The sequence below is a fragment of the Neopelma chrysocephalum genome, unplaced genomic scaffold, assembly GCF_003984885.1.
Source record: "Neopelma chrysocephalum unplaced genomic scaffold, ASM398488v2 Primary Assembly neopelma1_64, whole genome shotgun sequence".
Taxonomy (NCBI): domain Eukaryota; kingdom Metazoa; phylum Chordata; class Aves; order Passeriformes; family Pipridae; genus Neopelma; species Neopelma chrysocephalum.
Genome location: NW_020897721.1, coordinates 4114993 through 4124292, shown reverse-complemented (window position 1 = coordinate 4124292; position 9300 = coordinate 4114993). Strand labels below are relative to the sequence as shown.

The following is a 9300-nucleotide window of genomic DNA, read 5'->3' as shown; positions in this document are numbered from 1 at the left end:
CGAGGGAGGCGAGCCACAGCTCTGGGTGTCTGTAACTGCCCAACAAATGCTCTTCCCAAATCTCTGTCTCGTAAATGGACTTGGCTGCAAACATCCTGGCAAGGACCTGGCTGCAGAGCTGCTGCTGGAGATACCCAGCTCTCATGGGAGCCAGGGTGAGGGGCAGAGTTTCAGGTTTTCATGTCATGGTGTGCTCTGGGTGCAGGACGCAGGGGAAGAAGCACGACCAGGTGTGCACACACACTGCTGCTGGGCTCTGCACCCACCCCGACCCTGCTGCCCTGGTCACAGGGAAAGCCTTTTGGGAGCTGCTGGCAGGACACTACTCGGGGAAAACTACAGGCCAGCAGTGCTGCCTGTACCTGGGTACCTCGCTGGGCATCACTGCAAACCTCTGCTGTACCCTATGCAGATGCAGCACATGACAAGCCCCTGCAAGAACCTTCTCACAGCAACCCTGGCTGTACATCTGCCAAGGAAATGCCCAGGACAAGTCTGCCTAGAAGGAGCCAGCACCAACAGAGCTGGCAACTTCCATCTCTTTCAGAGAAGCGTTGCCTATAAAGCACCACTTTGGTGCCAGTAGCACCGTGATGGGCACGGGTTGTAACGCTCAGCGGCCTGGGTGTGACAGAGCAGCACAGTGAGCAGCTTACTCGTGTCTGAGAGGTGCCCCACTCCTCAAAGCTGTTGAGCAGCCTGCACCAGTAACACCTTCCTGAAGGTCTGTATCCACAGTCACATCCAAACCTACCTGGGAACAGAACTTCATGTCTTCAGTCACCTCCTCGATTTTCTTGACAACTGTAACATCACTCAGGTTGTAAAGTTGCCTGACCCAACCCATCATCTGCTCACCTGATGATGACAGCAGTATGGAGGCCAGGTTAGATGAGGAAGGGTTAACCTCCCAGTGCCCGCCTTGGGATTCCTGAAGGTCCTATTATCCCGAACTATTTTTCATAATTACTGCCACACACGAAGACTACATCAAGAGTGAATCTTCACTTTGATAATTTGTGCTGTGAAATCTCACTTTGGGATCTACTTTTATCTCACACCAAACACCTGCAGGTCGTAAAAGGCAAAAAGGAAAAGAAAATGCCTCAAATCCCGGACAGGTTTTCAAGTGTCAGAGAACACTAAATTAATGCTAAACTCTAACCGACACAGTAAAGAACCCCCCACCCTGTTCTTAAATTAGCTAAACAAAAGGACTGAGACTTTAACATATAATTAAGGCACAAGGAGGTAAAGCTGTAGCTGTTAAATAAGAGGATGTGGATTTTTTCAGAAGTTAAGATGTATCCTGAAAACAGAGAGGGAAAAGGCTTTGTATTTAAGCAAAAGGACTGTGAGTCAAAGTCCCTGCAGACCTCTCTTGGCTTTGCCAGCCTTATGTTAAAATGCAAAGCCAGGTAATTACACTCCACTCTGCTTCTGTTTCTACACACCCAAAATGGAGCCTCGCTCCCTTGCAGCACACAGAGACAAGAACTTTCTTTAATTAACCTTTGTAAAGCCTCTGAGATCCTTGGATGAAAAAGGCTTCGTTCCTTAGGAACGTGTTTGCGCACATACACAAGGCAAAACCTCCAGCAGAAAGCTGGAGCTGAACTGCAGCGGGTTTCTTCTCTCTGCAGCTTGTCACAGGCCTTGAAACTCATCCTTACCCATAGTTTCCATTCCAGTCTGGTCCTTTAGAGGAAGGATTTTGTTTATGAAACTCAGGGAATGTCTGGATTATAATCTCTCTCCTGTCAAATTAACTAGGAAATGGTAGTTCTCCTCAGGGGTCACCAGTGCCCATGAAGCACACATTTTACATTTATCACTTCAGTTAATGAAATACCAGCCCCGCCGGTTGCTGTGAGCACCTCTGGATGTCAAGCTGCCAGGGGCAGATAAACGCCCTGTTCAAACCTACTACATTCTAATAAACAGCTCTTAGGTAGGAACTTGTGTCCAATTTATAAACATTAAAGAACAGCTCGTGTTTCAATTCCATCCAGGTGCTTTACAATCCTGGCACAAGCCCTGACCACAACACTGTGCGTTCCACTTTAGCACGCACGACTCATCTCACAGACACAGGTACAGTCATCCACGGATCATCCAAGTGTGGGGAGGGCCTCTGGTCTGGGATTAGGAACAGCAGACTGAGATGCTGAAGAACCATCAAAATAAGGCAGGGAGTACCCGCTGCTTACACCCCACACCCCCTCCCATCCTCCCCCAGCCCTCAGGTATTCGCTCTTGGGCGGGATTTCAAAGTATCAGATCAAACTCAGCCCTGATGGAAATAGGTGCCAAACTCTCAACTGCGTTACAGAGGGGAAGAGGCACAGATGAAACACTTCTGTGCTGTGGGGCAGCATCATGAGAGAGAGACAGGAGGAGGAGGAGGAGGAGGAGGAGGCTGGCGAAGCCGCCAGGGTGCAGAGAGCAGCCCGCGTTGCCGCTGTTCCCGCTGTCCGCCCGCTGCGTTGATGAGATGCACAAGCAGCATCCCGAGAAGTTTCTCCCAGGCTCAGGATAGTGGTGCAGGACTGCAGGGACGTGGTTTACACCACAGGGAGGGCGGCTAAGTCATTCTTTGGAGTGGGCACAGTCTGTGTGGTCCCCGCTCTCCCTTCTGCTGGAAAAGTACAGTGCGTTGGCCGGGCGCGCAGGAACCGATATAACCCGGCACCAACCCGCGCGCATCCCAATGAGGGGGGAGGGGCTGACGGACACACCGCTCTGTAAATACTTCTTTATTAAGACATAAATATAAAGCTGAACAGGAAAGGAGCAATGACAGGGTAAGCCGTGCCAGTGCTGATCTGTACGGATGATCTTACGACGCTCGAACATCTGGTTCTGCTGCTGGCTTCCATAAAATCATCTTTAAAACCTACTTGGGTTATATCTCCATCAGCTGTTCGGTGCCCACAATGACTTCATTAACATGTTTGGCTGAAAAGAGAGAGGGAGGAAAAGAAGAGGAATTGAGTTTTGCAGCAGAGCTTCAGACCTTGCATTTTTCAAATCTGCAACTTTAAAACAAATGAGAAAAGCAGATTCTGGGGAACTCAAACACAGATTCGCTGGACTCCAGCTTCTCTCTGACAGTATCCCACACACATGGCGAAAGCCTAAACAACTGACTAAACATTAGGAGGTTTCTCTAATGAGAGTTTTCACATGTATGTGTCACTAATAAACAAGAGAGGCCCTACGGAAGTCACAGCTGCTACTGACAGGTGTACACCTAGGCTAAGGCAAGGAACCATCAACACCCAACATGGAGATCTGACATAAAATTAACAATAAGTAACCCACCCAGACTCTAAAGAGCACTGTGTGCTCTCAAACTGCTTGGAGGCTGGGGAGCAGAGGGGCTGCTCAGCACTGGGAGGCCATCACCGAGGCAGTGTGAGATCCTCTCAGCAATCCCAACTCAGCTCTGTCAGCTCAAAAAAAAAAAAGTTGTTTTTTTTTTTTTAAATTTAAACCTGACTTCTCCCTTTTGGATGGAGCCTGTCCAAAAGTATCTGTGTGAAGCAAGTTCTCTGAGCACAGTTATCTCTGAGGGGACTGGTGGACAGCCCTCCTCAGACTCCTTTTATTGGAGGGGCAATTTCTGCAGGGTCACTCCTTTGCCTGTTCCGAGGAGCTCTGCAGAGCCCCAGTGGGCACATTAACGTGCCAGTCCCTGCCCCAGCACTGTTAATGCACTGTACTGAAAGAGCCTTCCCTTTAAAATGCAAAAGCAGCTTGTCAGGGAAGGACTGCAAATAAGGGATCTAAAGCCAAAATAATAAAAACACGCAACTGAAAGCCCAGTGCCTAAAAAACCCAAGCGTGTGGCCTCAGAGCATGACACAAAGCTGGTGTGCTCAAAGTGGGTGTCCTCAGGGTACTGTGTGGGAGGGGTGAATCTAAATTGCTCTCTGGGAGCTGGACACCTATTCAGGTGGAGCTCAGGTGGTGTGACCCATGCCCCTAGGCTCTTCATCTTACCTCCTGCACATTAGGAATAACAATTGGCTCTGGAGCCTGGGATAAAGGGTCAAGGCCTGTAAGGTGCTGGGATACACCAATGGAGGCTGTGGTGTCTCCCACACCTTACAAAGCAGTTGGGGTGGATAGCCAAGGATGATGGAAATAATGACTTGTGGTTTATTTACCCACCTAAAACTCCTCCCCTCAGGGAAGTGGATTTTGCAAGACTGCTGCAAAACAACAAACATGCCACCTTTGGCTAAATGAAGAAATTACTGGCAATCCCCAAAGTGGCCGGGCCAACATGATGCTTCTCTTGGTTTAAAATTCAAGACATAACCTTTGCAGCACGCAAACCATTGCCCTAAAGGTTTGATCAAATTCTGCTCTATAAACTTCAAGGAGATTTGGACTGTGGCAAGATAATTTCCCACTATACCCTCAACCCCACAGTCGTATGGATCATATGCAGTCTCCTCAGCCTGAGAGACAGAGTGGGTGAGCTACACAACTGCCCTTTCAGAGATCCTTTGTGAAGGCAAAAATAAGGAGAGCAAGGAGCTGCTTCTCACCTTCAGCATCTGATCGAGACATTTAGCTCTGGGGTATTTAGTGACAACTGTTAATTAATCCTGGAGACTCATGCTGACATCTTGGAGCTCAATCTCCAGCACTTTGGGCAGGACGAGCAGAGGTGGATGCAGCGCTCAGGAAAATGAGGGGCTGACTGTACAAGTGCCAGGTGCAAGCATGATGTAGGTAGCACCACACAACCTCTCCAGCACAGCTCTGCCAATAGCCCCAAGTCCAGCCCTCAGCGCCTCTCTCCTCCCGTCCCGGACCCCACACAGCTTTGCCAAGGTACCTCAAATCCAACCTGCAGCACTTCTTGCTATAACATTCCTCATCCCCAACAGCTTTCCCAATATATCTCAAACAGGCCCTGTAGCAACTCCTGTGACTCCATTCCTGAACCTCCTCCAAGCAGACTACCTATCATGTTGATTTCTATGATGAGAATAAGACCCTGGCTACCATCCAGTAAGAGTAATTACGTTATGCCTCTGCAGATTAAACATGCCTTCATCTAGGCTTATAAAGAGCCATGTCAATTTATGGTTCTATATATAGGTTATCTGTAGCAATACTTTTTAATAAGGAACTTCTTGCTTCATTGCAGACAGCATCCTCCATGGTCCTAAACGTGCAGAGCTGGGATGGGTCCTGTCACATACCTCGCTGCAGAGGTGGTACCGACTATTTGCATTTTGCACTGACATGCTTGGAGCTGCCTTATGGTATCTTGTATTTTACACCTGATGAGTTCAAAATGCTTTTCAAGAGTGGGTGAGTAAGAGCATTCCTGTTTTACAGATAGGGAAACCGAGGCTGCAGTGAGTTTAGGGAGTTTAAGCAGCCAAAGCCACATGGGCAATCGGAGCACGCATTCCCTCATCTCCCATCCCTCTGCCTGTTTCATCTCCTCCTTGATCCGTGTGGCCCAGATTCCCCAAAGCAGGCACACATGGCCTGCCCGCTATGTCACTGCTACCTCAGACTCACATGAAGTCACCAAACTCATTTCTTATTGTACGGGCTTAAAGGAAACACATGAATCTGCCTGTCGAAAATCCACGAGAAAGTTTTCTAAGCGATAAGGGGAATGGGTTTGCTAGAAACAAAGCCCTATTCCGCACCCTGAGGGGATGCGATAGGCAGATAAGGATTCACCCCGCTTCCCTCTTTCCTTCCCAAAGCCCTCCTTGTGGAGAGAAGGGAATTCAGACTCCAGTGCCTGTGCCAGAGAACTGAGCTGTGGATAGCGTTTCATTATCAGACGTGGCTGCCAGTTGCCAGTGGCTCTGGCTGGTACCAGCAAGCTCAGTTCCTGCAGAAACTCTGCCTGAAACTCTGGGGGAGGAGGGAGAAGTACCTCACATGCTTCACTGTTCAGCTCCCTTTCTCCTTCCCCAGCTCCCCATTAGGGATTTCTTACCAGGCTGCCTTTTATCTGACACTGGCAGGGTTACAGATGCATTCAGCCCACAGAGAAAGAAGAGGGATTAGAGAAAGGACTTTCAGAAAGCCTTAAGAGTTGGACTCTGCAACCTTAAATCATGTTCAACTAGATCTTCTCAGATTGGGAGCATCTGGTGCTAAGCAAATCCAGAGCTGATCAACACATTCAACCTTCCTGATTAGCACTTTGCTTTAACTTGCTGACGCAGCCCAGCCTGAAGTCAGCCTGGGTGCTTGAACCGAGTGTCCACGGAGATTTTACTGAGTGTAAATCAAAAACCTGTCACTCGTTATATATGCGTTCCTGCTTGGGAAGACATTTGTTTACACATACTGTACACTAGCCCCTTAAAAACATACGCACAAGGCGAGCTAGAGAGCAGAGCAGCTTTTGGTGCTTGGCTAAAAACAAATTGTAATGCAAATAAACAGAGGGGCGGAAATGACTGCACAGCCCAGCACTAACCCCACCAGCAGGCCGGGGCCGGGGACCCAGCGCTCCCCAGCCTTCCTGGCAGGTTCCTGCCAAGCCGCTCACAGAAAGGGGATGCCGGAGCATTCCTTTAAAAGCCATGTGAAAGCATCTCCTTGTTGTTTGCTCAATTAGCCCCAGACAGATTGCTGCTGCTGCTGCTGGTGGCAACGCTGGGTTGTAAAGGAGGAGGGGAAGGAGGGGAAAGGGAGGGAAAAAAAAAAAAAAAGAGAGGAAAAAAAAAAGGGTTAGGGCCTAGGCCCAGGACCACCACGAAGTTTCAGCCCTCAGGGGCTCCAGAAAACGTTCAGTTTACTCACTCAATTACATACACTGTTTTATAAACCCTTTAAAATAAAATAGAAAACAGTCCCTGGCACAGAATTACTGCTCTATTATACAGCAGTGATGAAAGCCACTGCTGTGTATTTGCTCTCTTTAAAGCAAGAGATAGTTTAACTTAAAAAACTAGGCGGGGGGGAGGGGTGGCTGCAGAAACGCATGCACGAAAACACGCTGTGGGTGGTTCCCACCACATTCACCCAGGACAGAAAGGATCAGAGAGTGGGAGAGAAGAGCAACTTGTCTCTGCAGTGATGGTTGGCCCTGGAAAAGCAGCCAGGTTAGGGGGGGAGAGGAACTAAAGGGGCTTAAGGGGATGGGAAGCAGCTGAAGCTTGACTTTGGGAGGCTGGAGGGTGTTTTAAATTACATGTACAGATAAAGAAGGGAAGCAGGTGATGGGGGCTGATTTGTTTGTGTTTACAGAGCAGTGGGACTTTCCAGTTAAGGCCTGTTCTCTTCCCAGCCAGGCTTTACTTACGCGATCACTGGAGACCAGGGTGACCACACTGTGGCCCCAAAGGCCAGGAGTGTCTCACAATTTCTCCCAAGCCCTGGGCCAGCCCTGCTGCAATGCTGTCAGCCCAGCCTGTGGGTCTCCAGGAGTGATGCTGCCCATGAGCTGAGTGCTCCAGCTGCTCCCAGGGTGGGATGTGCAGCTCGCTCCAGGGGCTCTGGGAATGGGGCTGGTGGTAGCTTCAGGCAGATCAGCTCTGGCCCACAGCTGGGGCCTCCAGCCCACAGAACAGGCTGGCAGTAGAGATCTCCCTCCTGCCTTACACCCATCCCCAACAACCACCAGTGCTCAGTGCTGGTGCTCACCTGGTTCAGGTGAGGTTCAACCAGTATTAACCCCTTTGCTCTCACACCCTTCTGGGGGATAGATGTGACTTGAGAGTGTAAATTAAAGGTAACACTGAATTCAGTGCCAGATGAGAGATGAATTTACTGTGGCTTGGAGCAGATGGATGGGGGAGTGAAGGAACTGGAAAGAGAGGTATATGGGAAAGTGATCAGTCAGGGTCTTAGAAGAAAGTTTAGTAAAGGAAAAAGAAGACCAAGAGCTGGGGATATGCCTGAGATAGAAAGCTTCTTGGGGAGGCGGACACACTTGAAGTCCTAGTATTGGGGCAGAGTCCCAGCAAAGTGTTTAAGAAAGGGATGGATTATACTGATCAGTGTGCTCCCCTGGGATATCACCACCTCAAGCAAATGCAAGCAGGGATCTCAAAAACAACAGTTTGAAGACTATCCACGCTTCCTGCTAAGACGGCAGAGGTGCCATATTTGCCCCCTGCACTGGACACCAGTAGAGGTCCCTTTCCTTTCTCAGCATCCATTGGGGTGTTCTTCCTGGCTCTTTCATGTGGCTGAGCTCTAGCAGAGCACAAGTGGTTATTTTCTCTGCGTGGAGCATGTAAAAATATTTCCACAAGGTTATGAACTGCTGCCTTATGGGTAGACTTCACAATCAGCATGCTGCGAATGTGGCAGCTCGTTTAACCCGCTCACTCGGGAAGCCTGAACTTCCCTGGCCGGGAATGACAGTACACACAAGTGGGACAGTCCCCAGCGGCAGAGGGGAGGACAAAGCACTGCTGGATGGATATTCTAGGGAAGTTTCATGCCACTGCTAAGGCCAGAACTCATAAACCATTTTTATACAACTTGGAAAAGAGGCTTATTAGGATTAGTTAGAAATGTAGTCACCGCATAGTCGCTGAAACAAAAATGTCAGCTATTTAAGAGATGCCTGTTTTAACTGCCAACAATATCTTTGTCATGGACACTCAGTAGTTAAACTACTTTATGGAGAAATCTTGTGGATCTCTCAGCTTTGCTATAAATTCACACCATTCCTACATCACCTCCAGCTCATTTTGCACCCCCGTGCACAATATACATGTGTGCACTGTTTAGTCTGTGTCTGTTCTTCATGAGCTTTCATAACTCCCATCTGCACTGCAGCATGCTTTCTGATCTCGACCCTGTGTCGTGCTAAGTGTTTTCAGTTCCTGAAGACTGCACCAGGAGGTACTCAGCATCTTGCAAGAGCAGATGCTCTTGATGCAAGATGATACTTGAATGCAGCAAGAGCATCAGAAAGTCTCTCAGTTCCTTCCTGTCCCTATCCTGCTAAATCTTGGCTAGGGTGAAACCTCCTCACAAGCAGTCACCCATTCACACGTGGAGGTTTCATGAACTGTACCTGCCTTCAGAGGATGACATTAGAGAAAAATGTGCTCTTTGGCCCTCATTAAAATAAAACAATCTTACTCTGTTTCATTGAGAAGTCCTAGGACTCCAAGCTTGGAACAGGACTTGGAAAGTGATTGGAAACGGGAGCCAGTCCTCACTGGATATGTGCCTTTTTCTCTTCTTGTGAGAAACCACACAGTTTTGGCTACGCGATAAGCCTTTGGAAAAAAAAATCTCAGTTTGCACGTGTTCTCAGGAGGGCAGCTAAAAGCTCCAGAGACT

At 48.8% G+C, this 9300-nt stretch overlaps 1 protein-coding gene across 1 annotated transcript in view; it reads right to left on the bottom strand.

Moving 5' to 3' along the window:
* Positions 1-2741: 2741 nt before the first annotated feature.
* EIF2B3 (eukaryotic translation initiation factor 2B subunit gamma) overlaps positions 2742-9300 on the bottom strand; it is a 98703-nt gene continuing 92144 nt past the window's right edge. The window contains exon 11 of the mRNA XM_027683183.1: positions 2742-2958. Coding sequence (XP_027538984.1) covers positions 2906-2958 — 53 coding nt within the window. The 3' untranslated portion in view covers positions 2742-2905. The remainder of the gene's footprint in view (positions 2959-9300) is intronic.